The following is a 23,797-nucleotide window of genomic DNA, read 5'->3' as shown; positions in this document are numbered from 1 at the left end:
CCTAACTATTTTTCGTTACTAAAAATTTAAAAGCGTTGGTTGAAACTCGGAATTTCATAGTTCTAAATCTTCACATTTTTTGTTGAGTCTTGGGAATATGGTGTAAATGGAGCTTCAGGGGGTCCACCAAAACCAGCAATGTTGGTTGATTTGGTTTATGAGAAAAAAAAGTTTGGGGTTTCTGGTTTAAACTAAAACACATTTTTAAGAAAAATGGCACATAGTATATTATGTACTTATGTATATTACATAGAATTGATAATCATTTTTATATAGTCTAAAACTGTATAATCTAAGTTGTCCTCTCATCACACATTATTTTAATCATATATACTTTTATATAATTAAAAACACGTCCGCATTAAAACGTTTATACAAATTATCAAGCTTTACAAATTTGTTCTACACGCGCTTCTCCTGCGCACACTTCTCTATTAGTTGAATATGTGCCGCTAGAAATCTGTTTGTATTATTTTTTTAAAGTTTTTTCTAGAAACAGAAAAATACAAACAGATTTCGTCGGTTGTACGGACTGTTTTAAGACTTCACGGAAGACTTTAATACCAAACTATCCGTTTAAACTGCACAGTAGCGGCCAGAATTCAGTTTCAATCGCGCAATTGCGGCTGCCAAAAAAGTTCTTTTATGTCGTTTCGCTGCCAATTTTCCGTCAACACAAAAAAGGCTGCCAATGGAATGAGATTGATAAACTAATCGCGACATTAAGTATTATTGCAAATTAAGTTTTTCTCAAAATAACAAAAATATAATGTTTTTAATTATTTCAGAGGCAAAATTTTGAGTTGTGGTCTTACCAGGCGGACTGAAATAATTAAATGTGTTTCATCCTAACAAAATCAAAACAATATATAAAATGGCTAAAAACTACAAGTAAACAAATTCATAAAAATACACAAAAATATTTCTACTTTAAGACGAAATCACCTAAAAATAATTGTAAAAAAATTAAGACTTAAAAACTAATAATAGCAAGGATCGTAAATTTCAGTAAAAAAACAGAATTTCAAAAAAAAAAGCAAAAAACTTTCATTTGCTCAATACTGAAACTAGAACCGAAAGATAAACAAAAATAAGAAACAATTAAATTCGACGTACTATAGAGAACTGCAAAAACGAGCTCTCGTTAAAATTAATAAGTTAATGACAAAATAAGTAGGTAAAAAATCGATAAGTAACATATATGCAGCTAATTGAATAATCGGTTTATTTACAACAAGAACTCCCTAAATGAGTACGACCAGCTTTAACACAACCGAGTTGAGGGCAAAACTGGTTGTACCCGTTGTAGAGACTAAAATGACTTGTTTCTAAACAAAATGATGGTATAAAAGTATTGCGCGAAAAAAAAATAAACTGAAAGCATATATATTTACAAACAATGCAAAACGACCTATATGTGGTTCGAGATTGCGTCGTAAGTTGTCGATTTGACTCGAGCTATCACATGTTTTACTGTCAGTAAGTTAGGTTAAGATTAAAATGGAGACCAAAATTTCGTCACCAATTCTCGGGATTAATACTGGAAATGTCACAACAAATCACTTTATGAAGTATTCGCTTGCATCAAGTGGTTTATATGGAAATTTAAAGCAAGACGCATAATTATTACATAAATAACTAGTTAAGCACGATCGATGCGTCTTATTAATGGCACACTTAAAAGTATTTTTTATTTAAAGTACTGAGTAGTTTAAAAATGGCGATGGTTTTTGTCACAGACGAATAGAGTAACGGTCAGTTTGAAAATTTGATATTAAGTACAATAAATTGTTAAGATTTGATGTTCAAAAACACAAAGTGTCCTATGTTATTCAAATCTCACAGCTAAAAACCCAAATTTTTTGCTAAAAAGTAAATTCCAAGATGGAAAACACCTTCAGCAGAATGCTAATAATAACATTTCACTCTAAAAATAAGTTTTCCCAGTGTCCAAGGCAGAAAAGTACAAGTAAACTGTTTCAAGCACCAACGGCACTCTACTAATCCAAAGTTTCAAAATTTTGATATTAATAAACATGCAAGATAAATCAAATTAAAGTTTAAAACCTTTAGTTTAGGTCAATTACAATGTGTCAATTTGAAATCTCTCTCGTATTTTCTTTATTATTAGCCACACAGAAAAACTAAACATGATTTCCCAAACAAACGAACATAAGAAGAGAAAACTATTGCAAATCAATGCTCTAGACAAAAATCGAGATAAACTTGGTGAATGACAGGTGTCACTTGAGTCAAAGCGAATAATATGATGTTATTCAACAGTTGGTCACGTGACCGCATTAACAGAGAAAGTCTGAAAGACGTCACATCCGGTTTGGCACAATGACCGTCACTTGCAAAGTTATGCTTCTCTTCTCTTCAAATACAAGGTGTCATACAGTTTTTGAGATATTTAGCTCACATTTCTACTATATCTTATCATGGATAAGGCAACTTTTTGCAAAACTGTACACTGTGTTATTTTTTGGGGTTTAAATCCCCTTTCTCTTTACACAAACTTTTTTCTGACGCGCCAATGACTGAATGAATTTAAATTTCTTGTGCAATTTAAAAACTTTTTTGCCTCTTTTCCGTACTCAAACATCCTGGGCGCACTACAGAAAAAGAGTTTGGGAGCTAAAACAAAAAAAAATATCGCAAATTAAAGTTATTTTTAAACGTCAAATGAGCGGTTTAAGTTTGCGTATTAACACCTGAAACACCCTGTATAGTTGTATCTATTTATCTCTAGTTATTTAAAGTATTAATACAAATTTTATTTTTGTAGTTTCCAAAGTCATCGAAATATAGTTTTTATCATTGGGACACAGAGTACAATGAGATTTTTTTGTAACAAAACTGCATAAAATGCTAGGAAAGTAACTCTGATACATAAAAAAGTATGTTTTCTATAATAAACTAAGAAAATTGGTAATAATTAAGTGTTAATTGCATGTATTGTCATATTAAAACAAGTCTAAATATTTTGACTTAATTACGAGCGTTACTTGACTCGTTCTGTGACGTTAAACCAAAAGAGATCGAAAAATTTTCAATGTCTGTCATTACTTCGCATTGACCTACAAATGGAAGTTTCAAGATTTTAATCAAAAAGCCATTAGATATTTTGAAAACCTCCTACAAATTCTAAATACAGGTAATAATTTGCCATCCTCACAGACACTTCAAACGTTTACCAGGGATTATAAAAACTTTACAAAGTTGGCAAAATTTAAACAAGTGTTAAAGAAACTACACAGAGCCCTCGAGCTGACGAAGAAAGAAGAAATGGAGGACAAGAAGAGCGCCAGAAGAACCCCTCCGTTAGAGGGGACATCCTTTTCCCAGGACATAGGATGCCAATGCAACTCTGGGAACTTCCCGAAAGGGAAAATTCCTGGAATTGTAGCGACTACCTCTTCCAGACCTATCCTGTTGGTCTACAGCGATGGCACGGTAAAAAGTGGGTAAAAAACACTAGTCTGGCTTGGCCCATCTATCTGAGGCCGCATTCCCAGCCAAAACATATTGGCGACTTTACGCAAAAAGCAGTCCCAGCGCTAGTGAAAGTGACCTAATATTTGTCCTTTTCTATTACATGTGAACTGAGCGAGATGGAAATCTGACGTTATTGACGTACGTTACAAAATGAACATTCAAGAATTTAAAGATTCGTAAATGTTTGTTCTGAGCTGCCGCAGGGCCACGTTCAGAAATAACTCCACGTCCGTAATTTGACAATGTGTTATCTGATCAACATATTTAAAAAACGAACCGGTGTCACGTGACAAACCGTCAACTGACTTCACAAAAGTATTAATTTTGATTTTTTTAAATTTGTTAGAATTTTTTTCTTACAGTAAGTGCGAATAAGAGCTCATTTCTGAGTTGATAAATAGTCACAAAATATTTAACAAAATCTTGGAAACTACTACAAAGTGTGATTTTCAATATGGCGCCCCAATTAATGTCGTCACTATCACTTGTCCTAGGACAGAGAGTATTAAAACTTTAAGAAAGTAGAATTATCCTTGTTCACCTTTCATTTTCAATCGTAACATTCTACATAAAATAAATCTTTAAAATGTTATGAAACATTATGAAAGACCATCAATGACTAACCTCAAAACAAGATCGAAAAAACTAGGGTAGACTGATCCTATGTCTTGAAACTACCGTTTGTTTCGGTCCGAAGTAAAACGAAGAAAACGTAATCGACCTAACCTTAAAGCTAAATCCGATTAATTGTCATGTGTCACTGATTACGTGAAAAAAATAATAATGGCAAAACAAAGGAGATCAAAAATTAAGTAGCTGTCTATGACGTACACATCTATACAAAGCGTAAAAACTAAATAGAGAGTATTTTTTTTTAAAAAAAAGGGCGTTTTGGCACATTTTAAAAGTCTCGAACCAAATATAAGTTCCATATGTTAGTCTTAAGTTACGCTGGCCAACCGATCAATAGTGTGTTTGAGATATTGTTTTAGTTTGTGAGTGCCGTTTCTACAGTTTAAATTGTATAAAAATACTTAAATAAAAAAAAAAAACATTAATAATCTAGTAAACTTTTTCTGCAAAACCTTCAGAGGGTTAAAAATAGCACCAAACTTAAAAACATCCCAAACACTCCCCTACAAAAAGTACAGCCATAAATTAACCGGAACACATAAATAAAGCTATCTGGCTTAATGAAATTAAATAATACACAATTTGAGAAACAAATTAAGTTGCACAATCGTAAGGAAACAGGGGTGGAAATGGGAGGCTAGGATTGTAAACGCGTGCGCGTCACTACTTAACATCGTTTTAAAAAAATATAATTTTCGCTAACTAGAAAAAGGGCGGCGTCCTAATAGAACAAACGCTGCCGTTTTTCCGGTCGGTCATCGTTTATGTCACGCTACTAACCGACAATGCATTTGTACGAAAGTATTTATGTACACTTAGCAGAAAAAAGGGGGACCGCGGCGCAAGGGGGCGCTACTGGCAATGCTATTGCGGCTGGCCGGGTCCGTTGTGTGGCAAGTTACTCGGAACACCCTGTAAATAAATTTTTTATTAATCACTTTCATGTAATATTACTGTATTATTTTAGTTTTTTTTTGTCCAGAAACTACTCGTATTTTTTTATTACACTGCAGGCCGATACAAACTTTAGAAAAATCATATTCTACTAAGAAACGATCACATACAACAAAATGGAACTCACAAACAAAAGTCAAACTGGCTGCAGTGTTACCGATTTACAACTAAAACAATACATTGACAATAAATTAGCTAGTAAATCTGTGGTAAATGATATTTAAGGCTTACGGTGTACGAGGTCAAACATTACATTTGTTTTCATCATATTTAACTAATAGGCAACAAAAAGTTAAAATATTAAAAAATGGACAGAATTATTTCTCAAGTCTGAAGGAAAATAAAATTGGAATTGCACAGGAAAGCATATTGGGACCTATTTTATTCATTGTATTTCTTAATGACCTGAGCAACATTCTGCTTTCAGAAAATGAGCATGTGACGTGTTATGCCGATGATACGAATTTATTGAGAGGGGGAAGAAATGTAGAAAGCCTAGCACTATCGGGAGAAAACTTATTTTGCAGAGCACAAGATTGGTTTAAAAGTACCAGATTATTACTTAATAATAATAAAACAAAGGTTCTACTCTTTAGAACAAAACAATTCAAAATTGAAAAACCTGGAGCACTAACTTTTAGACAATCAAATACAGAGCTCGTAGAACATACCAAATTTCTTGGAATTCACTTGGATGAATTCCTAAACTGGTCAAATCATATTTTAGAGTTAAACAAAAAGCTTAGTTCAGTTTGCTATGGCATACGAGTCACTGCGAAATACATGAATGAAAGAACATTAAAAATCCTATATTACGCAAACTTTGAATCTGTGCTCAAGTATGGGATAATATTTTGGGGTTCTAATAGCTTAATGGAAAAAATTTTTGTTTTACAAAAACGAGCACTTAGAATAGTCAAGAAAATGGGATACAGGGAGAGCTGCAGGGGGGTTTTCAAAGCTAATGGCATTCTGACGGTGTGGGGACTATATATTTGTGAAAGTTTTCTTTTTCAAAAACAAAAGTATGTTTGATCTGGAGGTACATCATAGTTATAACACTCGAAGCGTAAATGTAAGTTATCCGATACACAGATTAACTATAACCGAAAAAAATCCATATTATGCCTGTTTGAAGCTTTTTAATACATTACAAAATGATTTAAAATTAGAAAGAAATGAGAAACTTTTTAAAAGAAAGGTAAAACAGATGTTAATTAATTTAGAGCCATATTGTATCAGGGATTATGTAAGAGTACGCTCATCTTAAAATGACGCTGTTTCTTTTTGTGTTTTCATGTATGTTTTTTGTAGTTATAGAAAATGTATTGTGACCATAATTAGAAATAAAGAAGACTAACTAACTAACTAACTATTTGCATATTTTCTGACATATTTTACGAACTGCCTGACTTTAAAACCACAGTCAGTGCCGAAATGCATAATTTTGCAAGACGAATAGACCGACTTGCCCGAAGTGTTTAAAGATAATAGTACAGTTTATGTATTTATAGTTCAATAATAATTTTATGTCTAGAAAACGGGTCATGGTGGCAGGGCAGAAATATCGCAGTAATTAAAAACAAAAATGCCAGTAATTGTCTTGACTTTCAGTAACAATTGTCAGTAATTTTAATATCAAGGTCTGCAATTGCTAGTCTTTAAGCTCTAAGTGTCATGTCATTTGCCAGCATAACTTATATTAGTACGAACTGACTTTTTTCATCTAAAACCTGTGTTATTATGTCTTTGTGACTTTTACTGATTTAAGTCTGCTCGACATCTGTTATCAATCCTGTCACAAAAGCAGACCTTGTTCCATTTCAAGAATTCGATTCGTTGGGTGACCTGATCGAACTGTTTGTCACGTGTATACGATAAAAACAGTCACGTAATAACTGTCAGATCATCATATGATTAGTAAAAAAAAAGAATAACTGAACTTGGATAGTTACTCGCTAATTGACAAGAATGTCAAACCATAGAACTAATATTTATAAACTATTTTCGGATGGACAAATTAAAACAAAAACAAAGTCATACCGGTATTGTGGGGTAATGAGGAGTAGGTATGTGCTCCCTACTCATCATTACGCCGGGGTGAGGTCCTGGTCCCATTTTGGGGCCGTCTTCCGCCTTCTCCTCCTCCCGCCGCTTGAGACAGGCAGCCTTAGGGTTTAAGTTGCGTTCTGGAATAGTCCGGCATTTAGCTTTAATTGTTTCACAATGTACCGAAAAAAAAATCTTACCGCGCACTTGTTGCTCTAAGGTCATAATGACCTCGACCGCCATATTGAGAATACCGAGTTTGGTTTGAGGTTTGTCAGTTTTGAGGTGGGCCATGCACATCCTGCCTAACTCTTTCAGGGCCTCGTTTATATCACGAATACGTATTCTGTTTAAAACAAACAAATTAACCATCAGACTGATGTTTGAATAGTCTAATGTACCACAATTAATCTGTCTTAAGTATCTCTTTGGTGATTTTATTTTAAAAGATACCATATTACAGCATTTTCAGTATTGTAGATGAACCTGAACCAAATAGTTTGTTGGTGAGTATGATTGTTTTTACTTTTCTCTTTTAAATAAACGATTATTTACCAATGCTGTCACTAAGGGGGTCTGTTTGCCAGAAGCAAGCCCGATTGACTTCTTGTAATCACCTTGATTTAACAACATCAAAATAGTTATTGCTAACAAAATATTAGTTATACAGATGTTGTAAAAGAAAAACCGGTCACAGGAAAATCATGTGATTGACAGAGAAACATTGATAATAGCGTGCGCGAGCCAAAGACAGAAAATCCAAAAAAAGTCTAGTAATCGAAAAAAATGTATCTGCAAAGAATGAATATTCGTTTAGCTGTTTAGCATTCGAATTACTGTTGCGTTGCAACCACTCTCTAATGCCTTAATTTTTACCCGTTAAAAGTTATTGAATTCTAACCTCAAAATCGAATAAAACAGAAAATGATAAATACCGACTGACTTAAGTATCCTAGAGGCCTGTATTGTGACAATGGGCCTGTCCCACATTTTTTTTTTATTTCATAACTACAAAGACGGATTGAAAATATTATACCCGTATTTTTTTGTTTTCAAAAATATTAAGTCTAAATAGAAAAAAAATGATGACAAAAACTACATTAATCTCATGTTTTAAACGCCCGCCCCCGGTGACGTACTACACTATTAACCAATCAGCGACAAGAAGTGAAACAGTTGGCGTGCAACCGAGCGTGCAACAGCCAATAAAATCGCCCAGAATTACGTACGTCACATGCGCGCCAAAACAGATCTTTTAAATTTAATGGACAAATTCAAACTAATGTAGGAACATTTATGACCATAATTTTTTCTTCAAGAATATAAAAAATTAGTTTTTTGATCCTATTCTTTCGATTCCAGTCATTAAAACAAAAATTTATGATATGTGGGATAGGACCATTTGGCAAAAATGTGCGCTATTTACACAAAGATGTCCCTAAGAGTGTTTCTACGAAGTGACCCACCCAACTCAATGTAGGACTTACTAAATTAGAGAGTTAACTTAACGAAGAACAAATAATTTGCTCCAAGTTTCTCAACAAATGTACGCAGCAAAACTTTCGCCAATTTGGACTTTTTTTAGATGTTCTGTCTTTGTCTCGCGCATGCAATTATCAATGTTTCCCTGTCTGTTGCACGGTTATCCCTGTGGTGGGGTTTTCTATTACCACCCCCTGAATACAACAGAATTATGCGGTACATTAGCTTAAAACTTTGAATGGGAAATGGGGGGAAAACGGAAACTAGAAACAATATTGAAACACATACAAGAATATAGGCCACAATACCAAACAAGAGAGTTCTCACCTTTCTCTGGCGTTATTCGCCTGCCGCCTCTCTTTTTCCCGTTGCGCTTTTACGTCCGGATCTAATTCTCCGTCCTCAGTCTCGTCCGCACTGGAACAACTATTGGTACGTTGTACGCGCGCATTTATTTTTTTCTCAAAGCAAAAGAGCTCGATTCAGCTTTGGATAGACGGTGAAAAAACCACACACACGATGCGATTAGAAAAGTGTCAAGACACAAAACGAGGACGGCCGATTCGTTCGGTGCGGAAAAAGGTCCGACGGGTAACAGGCCCATATTCGATAATGCATTTCGTATTGTTGTACAGCAAATTTTCAATGTAATAAATATAATACGACAGAGGAAACAAATAACTACGCATGCACCGGGCCAAATTCGACAAACGAATGTTACGACAATTCAAAATAAAAATTCTGGACAGAAACGTAACATTTGTAATTGAATATGGGCCTCAGAGGGTAAGTTTGATTAAGGAGTGTATAAGGAAAATAAGGTGTTGGAAATATACTTAAGGCTTTTATACAAGACTCCTCGTAGAAACCATGAAAGTTAAAATACAATGTTCTGATAGTAACTCACTCTAATTCTCTCTTTTTAGTTTGTTACTTGTGTGACTGAATTTGAGAAAAGTTTAGTTTTTGTATCAGTTAAGCTGGGTTTATACAGCGCACAATGCATAACTTAATGCATAACATAGAAAGTTGGCTTTACAGTAATGCCTACTGCCGTTTATACAGCGCACAACACTTGCACAATACCGCATAGAAAGGTCATAATTTTTAACTTTCTATGCAATTCTTATGCGAAAACAGCTGTACGCCTGCGCAAAATTTTGTAATGTCACATTTTAACATTTGCCGTCCGTCATTATATTGTGTTATTGTTTTGCTTATAAATTGTGGATTTGGATTGTCCAAGAATTGTGGTGTGTTGTTGATTTTGTATTTGTGATTTTTTGGTCATTTAGTGCAATAAAAACAGTTGAAGTATCTACGGAAAAAACAGAGTTTAGTGGTAAAAATTATCTAGAGCTAATTAGTTTCTCTTTACATCAAGAATTTATTAAATAATTGCAGATGGAACCTTGGCAACAATTGGGGCTTCTACTCTTGATGGGTGCTGCAGCTACAGCATTAAGCTTAGATGTCAAGAAAAGGAGAATACGGAGGTTTAAAACGCGACCTATGAATAGAAAACGCAATGAACATAGCGTTTTTGAAAAAATAGTTCAGATTGCAGAAAAACATGATACAGAGCAGTTTTTCAAATATACGCGTATGACTCCAGAACTGTTCCATAAGTTATTAGCTTTTGTGGGGCCATTCCTGCAGAAAGACAAGACAAAAAATCCAATTAGCCCAAAACAACGTCTTGCCCTCACTCTGCAGTAAGTATATTCTCAATTCCAAATAAAAATGTGTAGTATTGCCAGTTCTGTTTTTCAGTTATTTATCACAAGGTTGTTCTATGCAGGAAATAGCATGGAATAATAACACCTGAACGCTGCCATCTTGTGTTGCAAGTGGTGGTTGGAATCATCAGGGATGGGAATGGTCGGTTTGTGTTGGCTTTCTAAATATGGAGAATTCTAATATATTGTTGTTATTAAAAATGGTTTTTTCCCCTTTTCCAACTTTACAACAGCAAGCACACCTTTTTTGCCTTATCGTCCTTATCTGTGCTTGACATGATTAACAAATGGCAAGTGACAGAAAAATAACATTTCACATTGCAATGAACTCTTTTCAATGGTTAAAAATTATATGTTGTGCGACTGTATAAACACCAAAAAGAAACACTTGTGATTTCTTGTGCAATGTTATGCATTGTGCGCTCTATAAACCCAGCTTTAGGTGTCACAAATGTTGACAAGATATTGGCCAAACAGTAAACTGTAATTTCTTCCATTTTAGTTTAGTCTCTTCTAATTTATTTAAAAATGAGAGTCATCTGTATGGTTTCTAGTATGAGTCTCAAAACATTAAATAACCAAAATTTAGCCTTAAGTAGTGGAAGTAACATTAGTATCGGTACATACCGTTCACGAACATTATTGGCCTGTCTACGCTCTTTTTCGCGTACGGCCTTGTTGGACGAGTCCTCGCTTTCGTCTTCGTCGGTGTTACTATTTACACAAATTGGAGAAACAAAAACAATGCTCTAGTCATTATACGTCATCACAATATCATACATTTTTAAATTAGAAATGAACAAAAACGTTTTGGTATTGACCGTAACAAATAGCTCGAAGCAAGCTCTTTTCTTAGTAAAAAAAACGAGTTTGAATGGTTATTAGAGTATTTGAAAAAATGAATTAAATGTAATATGACAAAAGCAATGTAAAGGAATGAAAATTGCATGATATACATACCATCTCCGCGACCTTTTTGAAGATTTGCCACCCATCCCGCTGGTTGAATTGGGTACTATACTGCTTTCCACTGAACTTGACGGTTTTGTGTCGCTGTCTGGCGGTTCTTTGCGTTTTTCTACAAAATGAACATTACCTACTAGATATTATATAAATGTGAAAAAAAAGAAGTTTAATTAAAAATAATTAAAAACTACAGTGCATAGGGAAATGTTTAATCAAGTCAGTCACACAAGATTAACCGATTATTTTTTTTAGGTTTTATTTTAACACAAGGAAGTGTTGTTTAGATCCATACCTCGGGACGTTTTACAATTAACGTCCCGTGGCAGAAAAAATATAGATTTGTTCGAAAAACAGTGTTCAATAGTGCTGTCACATTTCAAAGAGCGTTTCAGATGCATATACAACATACAAAGTATAAGCCTAAACGGTTCCAAGTATTAAAATTACCAGAAACCTCTAAGGCTATTTTGAAAGTGCCAGAGACCTCCAAATGCTACTGTCAACCTTCTAAAAAGTGCCAGAAGCTTCTGTAAGTATTCCTAGACTTGTTTAAAATTGTCAGAAGCCTCTAAGACCGTTTTAAATGTGCCAAAGACTTCTAAATGCTAATGAGAACTTCTGAAAAGTTCCAGAGCCCTCTACGCCTCTCTTAAACAGTCCCAGAGCTTTTTTAAATTGTCAGAGGCCTCTAGGACCATTTTGAAAGTTGTATAGACCTCTAAATGCTATGACAGCCTTCTACAAAGTGTCAGAAGTGTCTTAAATCTTCCAAAAATTGTTTTAAATGATTAAAAGCTTCTAGATTAATTAAGAAAGTGCCAGAGGCTTCTACAAAAGTTCTAAACCCAGTATAAGAATTGTTTAAAATTGCCAGATGTCTCTAAAGGTTAATATGCGACCTACATCTGAGTTTGAATGACAGATCAAATCTACAGCCTTAAGTTAATTGATGCCCAAAAACGTCTCGAGATACTGATCTAAACAACACTTCCTTATGTTGAAATAAGAAAAAATGGTTATTTGGGCACTAGGTGAAAATTTTTTGCAAGCGTTTCTTTTCCGTCCTGTATAATACAGTTACAGTTGTAATATGACAAAAATTAAAGAAGACACTTTTCACATTAGTAAAAAGACAATAAATCAAGTCCAACATGGAAACCTCGCCATTTTGGAACGAATCACCGTATTAAAATCCGTTGATTCGTTTCAAAATGGCGAAGTTTTCATAATAACCCAAAAAATCGAGATTGAAATGGCCCACAGTTTAGATTTAAAAACGGGGGTTATACATGCTGGAGAATTACTTTTAAAATGTGGTTTAAAATTTAGACAGTTGTAAAAGCTGAAATTGCAAAATACACGTTATGTGGCGTTGAAAATGCAATTCTGCATGTTCTTGCAACACTGTAAAGGCCAGTTGACATCTGTCAAAATTAGTCACGTGTGACGTTTAAAATGTGGTTTAAAATTAAAAAATGTTGTAAATTAAATTTAGACTATTTTAGACAATTGTAAATGCTGAAATTGCAAGAGACACATCACGTGACTTTGATTATGCCATTTTAGAGGTTGCAACACTGTCCAAACCAACTGACACTTGTCAAAAACAGTCACGTGACTTTAAAATGTAATTTAAATGTTGATCATTTGGTAAATTAAATCTAGACAGTTGTAAAAGCTGAAATTGTAAAATACACGTTACGTGACGTTAATAATACAATTTTGAACTTGCATCACTGTAAAAGCCAGTTGACACCTGTCAAAAACAGTCACGTGACCTTAAAAATGTAGTTTAAATGTTGAAAAATTAGTAAATTATTGTAATGAATATTATCTTAATAATTACATGTGCCCATGCTGTTCTGTCCAAGTTTCAGTCAATTTTGTTATATTAATACTCTGTGTCTCAAAATACTCTCAAATGTTTTATGCATACCCTTTTGATCGAATTAATTAGAGTAAAGGAAATCATCTGTTTTAAGGAGTAAAATCTTGGATACTAGTTCGGGTACCACCTTTCAGGTGAGCCTGGCCCACGCGGTGTAAACGTAGTAAATGCTTTTTTGATCAGACATTTAGTGAAACTTCCATTTCAAAACAATTAAAATATGTGTATATTGGAACGTTTTGTTTCAGTTTTCGATCTAATATTGTCAAAGTCCCTGGATAATCCAAATAAATAAATAATATTTAACTCACTGGTATTGTATGTGGGCCGTTCTACTTTAACTGGATCGGGTAAGTGGGGATCCGCAGTGGGAGGTGCCGAATAACCGAGTTGCGTCAATTGGTGCGGCGCTAAACTGTTCGGCAACTGGCCTAACACGATCTGCGATTCTGCGTGATTGCGCAAAACATTTATGGCATCGTCCAGTCTTTCTTCCATTCGGGCACCCTACAAAAACAAAGCCAAACTCGCAACTGGTTCCACATCCAACCAAACTAGTCAAACAGTGAAAAGAAAAATTGGTAATTACCTGCGTGGCCTCGGCGTGATCTCTAAGAAATCCGATCGCGTCATCGAAACGTTGCGCTTCGGGGGCGGTAGGCTTCACAGAATAAAACGAAAAAAGAAAAAAAAAACACATGCAAAACAAACAGAAAAATGCCAAATGTAACGGAAAAAGTGAACGATCAACAATAAAAGGTGCCACCGTATAAGAAAAGCACAACACAAACCAAGAACAAAAAAAGGAAAACTTTCGGCTTACCATGTGTAAGTTTTGAGGGGTGGTGACCGTCTGCGTGTAGTGGGGTGAATGTGGCGTGCTGTGATTGGTTAACCAGCCCGTGGAGGCGAGCGGGGGAGGGGAACTGACCGGCGTCGAGGGTGCTGAGCTGTAGCTACTTGCGCTGGCCTGTTCCGCCGTTGGGTATATCTAAAAAAAAAGGTGTGTCGATTAGTTATTAATAACGTAAACACTGTCACCTGTTAAAACGTGGGCGTCTACAATAATAAAACGTCACAAATGTGTAGGCTAAATTAGTAAACTATATGTGCGTGGGTTTTCGATGAAAAGCAAAATGATTTATTAATAATTTAAGTTTATTCATTGGTAACGCATTGAACAGCTTCCTCAAAGTAGTTTATGGTAGGGTGTGTTATGGCGACAAGTTGCTCGTACTGAAATATGACGACCTGAATACGTAACCTTTAAGGAAAAAGTTGATATCCACGTTCTTGTAGGAGATCAATGTTAATAGGAGCAAAATAGGTACTAAAAGAATATAATAGATTATATTCAGATATAGTTAGGAGAGTATCTTTTTTTGATCACTACCAATTAAAATATTAAACTACCATCCCAGTAGAGTAAATTTGAATGTGCATTTATATCTTATATTGACATTAGACTTGAAAATTATGTGCAATCCACATTTTTAAGTTAAAAATTAATTTAGTCTTAGAATTTGACAGGTGACAGGTTTAATTAATAACATATTAGAGCATAAAAATTAGCATAAAGGTGTGGTAAATCCAAAACCGACCATAGGAAAACCGTGTAACGGACAGAGAAACGTAGATAATTGCATGCGCGGGACAAAGACAGAAAACGAAAAAAATATCAAGTAGGCCATATTTTCAGTGCGCTGTTGCCAAAATCCAATACCGTCGACAAAATTAATTTTGTTTATTGATTATTCTGAAGCGAGTTGTGTCAGGGATTACTCAAATTTACACTAACATAACACTTGTTGAATAGTAAACTTAATAAAATACCAATTAGAGTAACAAAAAAAATTAATTAATTTTGTCGACGGTATTGGATTTTGGCAACAGCGCACTGAAAATATGGCCTACTTGATATTTTTTCGTTTTCTGTCTTTGTCCCGCGCATGCAATTATCTACGTTTCTCTGTCCGTTACACGGTTTTTCTATGGTCGGTTTTGGATTTACCACACCTGTATATGACTATTCAAAGCAAATCTAACTTAACTAACTAGCAATATCAAAGGTTTCATTTAAGAAAAGAAGGCTGAGACTGTTTTAATAACAGAATTAACCCAAGATTTGGATGTTTGGACTTCATAGTTTATAGCATAATAATTATTACATTATAACCTACACGTGTGAAAATTTAGTTAGTTGTTTATAATTGGTTAAGCCTAGTATACAGCTAGGTTAATGACTAATCACTGTTTAATTCGGAAATGTCTATTCCTATAAGAGGACTGGTTATCTAAGTCCACATGTGCAGCATCTGCGTAAATCTCAGCACAATGTATACTTTGATTTGTAAAAAAAACAGGTTTCAGCTTGTTGCTTTTTTTTGACCAATCACAACCCACAAACAGTGGACAACATGCGGACTTAGCATTACCAATTCCTCTTATAAGAAAAATACCGACTAACCTAACTTATAATTGTACAAATCAAAAAAGGAGATTTTGAAATTAATAAAACAAATTCTTGGAGTAAAAATATGATATGGACAGTTTTAATAAAAATAAAGTAAATTATTTGTAGAAAAGACACCTGGGCCCTAATTCTTGAACGCAGCGAGTAGAATTATCGATAGAATGTGACAGAACTGGTTGGCAAAAGCAGGTTTGTGTCAAATTATGTCTTCCTTTCTCTTGATAATTCCCTTCCCTCGGTTCAAGAATCTATGGCCTGAACAAAAAAAAAAGATAATAATAATCAAGAGAGACTGATTTACAAGCCAAAATTTGATTTGCAATTACATTTTTGATTACCTACGATAATATTTAATCGATAACGATTCTTTACAGTCACCTTTCTAAGAATTTATAGGTTACAAAGTACATTACATGTATTGATGACGAAAACTTACCGATCCCAATCCCTTTGCCACCACAGCATCGGTGTGACCATTGGGACTGACAAAAGCGTTCCCGGGTCCTGCAATGGTGGTGGTGGGGGCCCCGTTTGGCCTTAAAGATGACATAGGGGGCAGACCCTGCTGCGGCCCCGTGTCTTGTTCTGGAATCAGCCCGAAGTTTTCAAAAGCCTGATTGTAGCCGCTGTAAGGATGGGGCCAGTCGGCGGGCCCCACCGTATTCGTCGCCCCATCCGCTAAGTAGTACCCTGACGTAGCACCGGGGGATGTGTAACGAGGCGATTCGTTGAATTCGTCCGAACCATACTGTGAAAAGGAAAAATAATATTAAAAATAAGAAAAAAGTGAACGAGTAAGAGGTCATTAAGTCACATGCACAGTCAACCAATCCATACGGACAAATTTATTACCAATACGTGATACACATTCGTTTTTGCCAAGTCCCAAAGGACAGGGTGCTATTTTTACCTTCAATTCTTCTTAGTCAGGTTTAATGAACCGTGAGCTCTATAAGTACTAACTACACTTTATATGTGAATTTCACTTAAATGAACAATAACAAATAAAATACCCCTCGAGAGCTGTACGTACAGTATTCCTGGGGTACCCATGGGTAATTATTTTCTTTAAAAGACATTAAGATCGCTAAACAGAAACTAAGGCCCTCCCCGCAGTAAGAGGGCAATAAAAATCCTTAACAAAGAGCAATAAACCTTAAACATAGATTATTCTGCGCGACTCCTCTGAGTAAGTTACAGGCGTAAACGATCGTAAAAAAGCTTTTATTCTCGGTTTAATTATAAATAACTTCCCCTCTAGTTTGAATTTAAAAATGTATGGAGTTGAGAGAATTGTTCTGATTCACGTTGATTTCAATATTAATCAAGCCGTATGATATTAATTTTATTTAAACAAATCAATTCTGTTAAATCTACAATTCTTATGCAAAAAGTCAAATAGTGTTAGTTGTTAGGTATATTGGGAGAAATTGTATGTAACTCTCTTAGATTTACACCCTGTATAGCTACACTTTTTTTTGGATTCTACGACAAATTTTAGACGTATTGTACACTTTATGTAAAATTTGACATTTGCATTACCTAAAACAGTTTTTATTTTCGTATATCAGAAAATGTATTTTTCTTGGTTTTTGTGTGGTGACAAGGTTGGTTCTATGAGTGGGTAGAGAAAAATGTCAAAGATTTAGTAGGTTAGGAGGTCAAAAATTGACTTTAAAACATACAACAAGTTTTTCAAATAGAACACACCTATTTTTATAATGTCTTATGCCCCCTCTAAAATTAGAGCAAATTTGTATCAAGTTACTTTCTGAAATAATAAAATATTTTTTTATCCCACTAAGGTTTAACAAGCCTTTTGTGAGTATTAATCGTAAAGTAGGCTGTGCTGTATCATGACGTCACTATGACGTAATTTGACAGTTGGTCATAATTTGTTCAATTACGTCATTGTAACGTCAAATTTGCAAAACGCATACTCCGCCTACTTTGGTGTTATTCAAAACTATTTACGCGTAACTTAAATACTAAATTATTTGTGTTTATTTCAAAAACTATAAAATTTTCGGGGGGTAATACCACAAGAGTTTTAAAATTATTGATAATCTTCGTGATAGCATGTTTTCCAGAATTTCACCACTCCTTTAGGTCGAGGCATAACAAAACATAAAAACCAAGAAAAAAACATTTTCTGATATGCAAAAATTACAATAATTGTTTTAGGTAATGTAAATGACGTATTTCACATGAACTGGTAAATATCTCAGAAACAGATTGACATTATACATGAAATATGTAATTTATATTGAACTGCCAAACATGTCTAAGCCTCAGTTGTGTAGGTAGGAGTTAACTTTAATCTGAATACTCTAAAATTAGTATTGAAACTTCCAGTTCAACTTTGAGTAACGTTTTACTAAAACAACCGGTCCTCAATATTTTTTTTTGGCCGTGTTGACCTTATTGTACAAATTATTGTTTAATAAGAACATGACATATACAGGGTGGTCCAGTTTTAAGTGTCAATAATTCACCATTTGATAGCCAATCAAAAAATAAGTTGACTTTGTGTCATTTTTCTGAAAAACGTTTCCTAAGGAAGATACAGTCCTCCAAATTTCAATTTAAAAAATCGTTTTATAGTTTAAAACTGAACATTCAAGACTTGTGAAAGTCCAAATTTGTACTGAATAGTCTAAAAACTTGCTTTTTACTATTAGGAATGGTCTTATGATTCGCTTTCTCAGACTGCCATCCTGGTTGAGTGTCTGAAACTGGCATTCAAGAACTAAAAAAAGTCCGGAAATCAAGACAAAGATTGTATTGTGCATGAAACTAATTTTTTACTACTAAAAATAGTATAAAAGTTGACTTTTAATGCTAGAACTGAATTTACTAGGACTAAAGAGAGTCCAAAAGTATATTTTCAAGACTTTAATTGGTGTACAACTCAATTTTCTGGACTGGACAACGTCTAGAAGTAAATTAAATTTTCGGACTATTTCATTTCTAAAAATTAGTTCTCAAGACTATTATTGTAGCATTTGGTACCAAAATTTTTTACTTTTATTACTGAAGAAACTTGACTTTTAGAAATAGTCTTAAACTTGATTTATCAGTCTTAAAAAGCACTAAAAACAGTCTGAATTTCTTAGAGGTGCTACAATTTATTGCACCTATGAGTGTAGAAGTCAATTTAATAGTGAAGAAGCTTGAAATAACATTACAAGACTATGGTCAGTGAACACACTGGCTTTTAGGCCTGATAAGTCAAAAACTTTGTAAAGATAGTCTTGAAACTCGATTTGAGTCACTGAAAACAACCTTAAAACACTAAAAACCGTCTAATTTATTAAGAAATACCCGAATTTTTAGCGCTGAGGTGTCCAGAAGTCGATTTAATAGTGACAAAGCTTGGAATGCCATTTTAAGTCTATGAAGAATGTAAAAATTGTTTTTTAAGTTTGCTATGTCAATAGCTTGGTGAAGATAGTCTTGAAACTCGATTTACCAAGCTGAAAGCAGTTTTGAAGCACTAAAAATAGTCCAGAATTCGAAGAAAATGAAAAGCAAAGTAAAAAGCACGAAAAGTTCGTTTTCAAGACAATTTTCATGAATCTAATGTTAATGTCCTGCATCTAAGACTATTTTCAAGACTAAAATATTGAAATTTGTCTTCAAATTATGAAAACTTACTTCAAATGCAAATTTTAAGCTTATGAGTCTTTCAGTTTGTCTGGAAACTATGAAAACTGGCTACAATAATATTTTTTAAACTTCTTAAGTAAATTTTCCGTTTCCAAGACAATTTTTAACTTGGGTTGGGTTAGTTTTGGGTCATTGACCGTAATAACGTGTAATAAAGTGCTTGTTCCAAATTTGATCAATATTGCTCCAACGGTCTGACAGTTATGACAAAAAAAAAAAACGATTTTTTAAACAGAAATTTGAAGGACTGTATTTTCCTTAGGAAGCACTTTTCAGGAAAATGACATAATGAATGTCAACTTATTTTTTAATTGGCTATGGATTGGTGAATTATTGACATTTAAAACTGGACCAACCTGTATTTTTACTATTTTATTACCAATTATTTATTTAGAAAATAATATAATCTGGTTTTTGATCAGCGCCACTCAAACTTCAGCCACTTGACATTCCACCAGCAATCCTTTAATGTTAATCTTTCTATGCAAACACCATTATGGACCAGTTCAAAAGTCTGAACTGTGCTAGATAAAATTGAGACTAAAAATAGTACAATTTTCTCCTAAATAGTTCTTGATTATTCGTTACTTCTTATTGAAGATATGCCACCGTTTCGTTCGTTCGTAATTACTTATTACGCTTAATAAAGACTATTAAAATTCATTGGAGCAACTTATCATGCGTACACACTTGTAATAATATTTCATTAACAATAAAGTTTTGCCTAACCTTCCGTTTATATGGAGTTTATCTGGTTACGCAATCGGTTCGTTGACTTTTAAACGCGAGTAGCAGTTAAAAAGAACTTCATAAACGAAGTGCAAAGCCATCTAACATGTCGATGGTTAAAAACTTATTTAGTATTTACATATAGAGAAGATGTGGCTAAGGCCTTAGACCGTATTTGTTTAGCTTGATTAGACTGTCAAGTGAGTTTATTTGAATATCAAGCGTCACTTTGTTAAATTTTAGTTTCCTTTTTTAGAATTGTGTCCGATACCGTTAGGTGCGTTAAGCCACGTTTCTGACACAAACAACAATTTGCATTACAACAATAAATCATTTTCGAAGCTGCTTTCTTTCGATTTAAAATATTTATGATGAAAGTCCGATGCTGACTGGCTGGCGTATCGGTTTCATCTCGATATGTTATTGGATATACGAATTGGGTTAATATCATTTTTTTACCGTACCTCCGGGTAACAGTTAGTAATTGCGATTAATACGTCTTTGTTCTGATTTTGATTAATCGATTGCAGTGGATTAGGATAATAATTGTTTGCGCCCGTAAATACGTTTACAGTTCGTACATTTTTTTTCCAATTTTAATGCATTTAATATGAAAACATGCACGCTTGAATTTTTATTAACATAAATTATACCCTGAAAATTTACCGCCTTTGAAGGAATTTGTTATTGGTTCGACATTATAGCGCTCGTTCTTGGAAAGCTCTCCCGCTGAGCGTGTACATAACTAACATTTTCGAGAAATGCCAGTCTAATTATAGAACATCGCCCATTTGATGTGTCTCTGTTAATCATCTTTGTTTGATGGCAGAAGTTTTTTTTATTAAGCGAAAGTGACAGTCACCGCTTTATTTACTACATTTTCAGTTGAGAAAAAGGTTTCAATTTATGTAGAACAGTCACAATACAAATATTTTGCCGGAGAAAAATTCATGTACGAGAAATGTTAAAAAAAGAATTAAACTGCTCACCAAAATTATAACAGTAAAATTATACAACAATAAATTTTTAACATACCCCCTGTATCTTCGAAATGGCTTGACCGATAAGCAATAAAAGGTTTTGAAAGGTCTTGTCTTCTATAGAATCAAGGCCGAAGATTGTTTGAATAAAAATTAGTTCTTAAAGATATACAAGGTGTCCAAGAAAAACATGCATTGTATGGAGGTCTTTCAAACCGTAACAGATTCGGTTGTTAAATTAGAAAAAAACTTGCACAATTAGGATAGCATATTTCTGGAAAATATTTGTTTTAAATTTTTAGACATTTAGAAAAAAAGCGATTTTTGGATACATATTAACTAAAAAAAAAACTAAAAATTATTTCATATTCTCGAGCTCTACAACATAACGTTTATAAATATTTGTCCCGACGTTTCGTTTCTTAGAAATCATCATCAACTTTGTGTTTAAAACAGTACATAACGTATAAAATAGTGAATTGAAAAGTAGTTTATTCACCCAGGAAGTAATTTTACTTATTATTTTAGTTAATTTAGAAGAGTCCGGGGCAAAATCGCGTGGAAAACCCACTTGGAGAGAGAAAATGACAGTTTTAAGCACATTTTTGGAATCCTCATTAAATTTCCTATCCAATAACCTAAAAAAACTACAAAATTTGATAAACAGTCAGCCTGGAAAGCGGTGTCAAAGTTTGAACAACCAGAAAGATAGTTTGAAAGGACAGTCAGAGACAAAATCGCCTGTGAAACCCACTTGGAGCGAAAAAATGACAGTTTTAAGCACATTTTTGGAATCCTCATTAAATTTCCTATCCAATAACCTAAAAAAACTACAAAATTTGATAAACAGTCAGCCTGGAAATCGATGTCAAAGTTTGAACAACCAGAAAGATAGTTTGAAAGGACAGTCAGGGACAAAATCGCCTGTGAAACCCACTTGGAGTGAAAAAATTACAGTTTTAAGCACATTTTTGGAATCCTTATTAAATTTCCTATCCAATAACTTAAAAAACCACTACAAAATTTGATAAACAGTCAGCCTGGAAAGCGGTGTCAAAGTTTGAACAACCAGAAAGATAGTTTGAAAGGACAGTCAGGGACAAAATCGCCTGTAAAACCTACTTGGACTGAGAAAATCACAGTTTTAAGCTTATTTTTGGAATCCCCATTAAATTTCCCATCCAATAACCTAAAGAAAACACTATTACACTGTTTTATTGGACTGTTTATATTCTACTCAGCTAACTCCGTTAATTTTGATCTGACAGCATAGTTTAAAATAGCAAAGTGGCAGTATTTTTCCTGAATTGCCAAAATTGACATACGCCAATCACTTGTCATAATCATGACCAAACACGTTTCAATTATTTTAAATGGAGCGCCCTGTATTTTATTTGCTCAATTGGAAAGTTGTTCGGTTGCGCAAAAAGATTATCAGTTTTTCTGAAGTTTACGTGGTTGTCTAAAATCTAAGAAAAATCGTGTCAATCATTACTTGTACAATATGAAGAAATGTTATACAGGGTGGTTCACTGCGACCAACATCGATCGATCATGGAAAAAGTAACAATAAGAAAAATCTGAAAATGTTTCTCATTTCTCAGACACCATAACAGTTTGCTAGATGTTTCCTCTCCTTCACACTTTCTCGTTCTGTTCAGAATTCCGGGTAGTCCAAAAATGAGTTAGGGTAATCAACTCAACTCAAAAATTCACATTTTTAAGGAGAATCAAATTTTATTATTTTCAATTCATTTCTTGTCGTCTTATGGTAAAAATTTTTGAAACTCTGGTCACTCTGGATAGTAAAGTAGAAAATTTTAAGAAAGCTGAACATTCTCATACAAATCATAAGCATGTAGAATTTTTCCTCCTCTTCATGACTCACTCTGTATATGACGTGATTTCCATTATTTATTTACAAATTTTTGCATTTTTACTGTACTAATTAACTTGGAGCAACCAGTCTACTAGTAAAAAGATTCCTATCATTATCATCATTGCTGTCATTAATGTCGCTAAACTTTATCACAAATTCATAAATAACATGCTCTGTGACTGGATAGCAACATTTTTACAAAAAAATCCACTCAAGATTTTCGCACTATCGCAACTCTAGCGTCATTGCTTCGAGTGCTTCAAACTGGAATTCAATGAACTTATCCTAATTGTGCAAAATTATCGGCGTTAATGATGACTTGACACGTTTTGTTGAGTATAAAGACGTTTTGGATGGGACTTAAAGCAAAAAAATAAAGTGTTTTCCACAGAGAATACTTAATTTGAGTCGAAACTCTTTGATACTATCTACTAAGAGTACTAAGGCGCTATAAGCAGTTAATCATAAAAGTTCAAAAAACAAACCAGAAAAGAAAAATTGAGATTTTATTCGCAGCCTTCTTAATAAAACAATATACATGTATTATGCGAACCGAAAATGTATTTTTCCCAGTAGATTTATGGATCCCGGAGGACGTTTAAAGAAATAAAGCAGTCAGCATTTTTCAAACCTCTACATTGTCTGAATACGCCCTACGTCTCCATACTTTTATATAGAGAGATCTGCGATCGGCATATATTTTTACATTACGCCTCAAAAATCCCGATCGGCTATAAATTTCCAGGGAGGACTTTCCCTATCCCGCCCTTGCGAGAACATTTTTAACGACCGAGTCAACCTGATCAGAACAACATCGGCTTGAATATTTTATAAAATCGTCCGGTAATTGGAAGAAGC

General features: G+C 34.0%; 1 protein-coding gene across 9 annotated transcripts in view; it reads right to left on the bottom strand.

Annotated features, from left to right (window-relative positions):
* Positions 1-201: 201 nt before the first annotated feature.
* The window catches only part of da (transcription factor daughterless), a 48,127-nt gene continuing 24,531 nt past the window's right edge, over positions 202-23,797 (bottom strand). For 4 of the 9 annotated variants that reach the window (XM_081971970.1, XM_081971964.1, XM_081971971.1 and 1 more), the window contains 10 exons: positions 16,119-16,430; positions 14,033-14,200; positions 13,799-13,870; positions 13,521-13,716; positions 11,316-11,451; positions 10,983-11,069; positions 8,944-9,042; positions 7,335-7,480; positions 7,129-7,274; positions 202-5,043 (listed from right to left, as the gene is read on the bottom strand). In XM_081971970.1, coding sequence (XP_081828096.1) covers positions 4,996-5,043; positions 7,129-7,274; positions 7,335-7,480; positions 8,944-9,042; positions 10,983-11,069; positions 11,316-11,451; positions 13,521-13,716; positions 13,799-13,870; positions 14,033-14,200; positions 16,119-16,430 — 1,410 coding nt within the window. In that variant the 3' untranslated portion in view covers positions 202-4,995. The remainder of the gene's footprint in view (positions 5,044-7,128; positions 7,275-7,334; positions 7,481-8,943; positions 9,043-10,982; positions 11,070-11,315; positions 11,452-13,520; positions 13,717-13,798; positions 13,871-14,032; positions 14,201-16,118; positions 16,431-23,797) is intronic. The other 5 variants (XM_081971965.1, XM_081971966.1, XM_081971968.1 and 2 more) reach the window with 5 other exon arrangements.

The sequence above is a fragment of the Ips typographus genome, linkage group LG2, assembly GCF_016097725.1.
Source record: "Ips typographus isolate SLU linkage group LG2, UJ_Ityp_2.0, whole genome shotgun sequence".
Classification (NCBI taxonomy): domain Eukaryota; kingdom Metazoa; phylum Arthropoda; class Insecta; order Coleoptera; family Curculionidae; genus Ips; species Ips typographus.
This window is presented reverse-complemented; position numbering and strand designations above follow the sequence as displayed.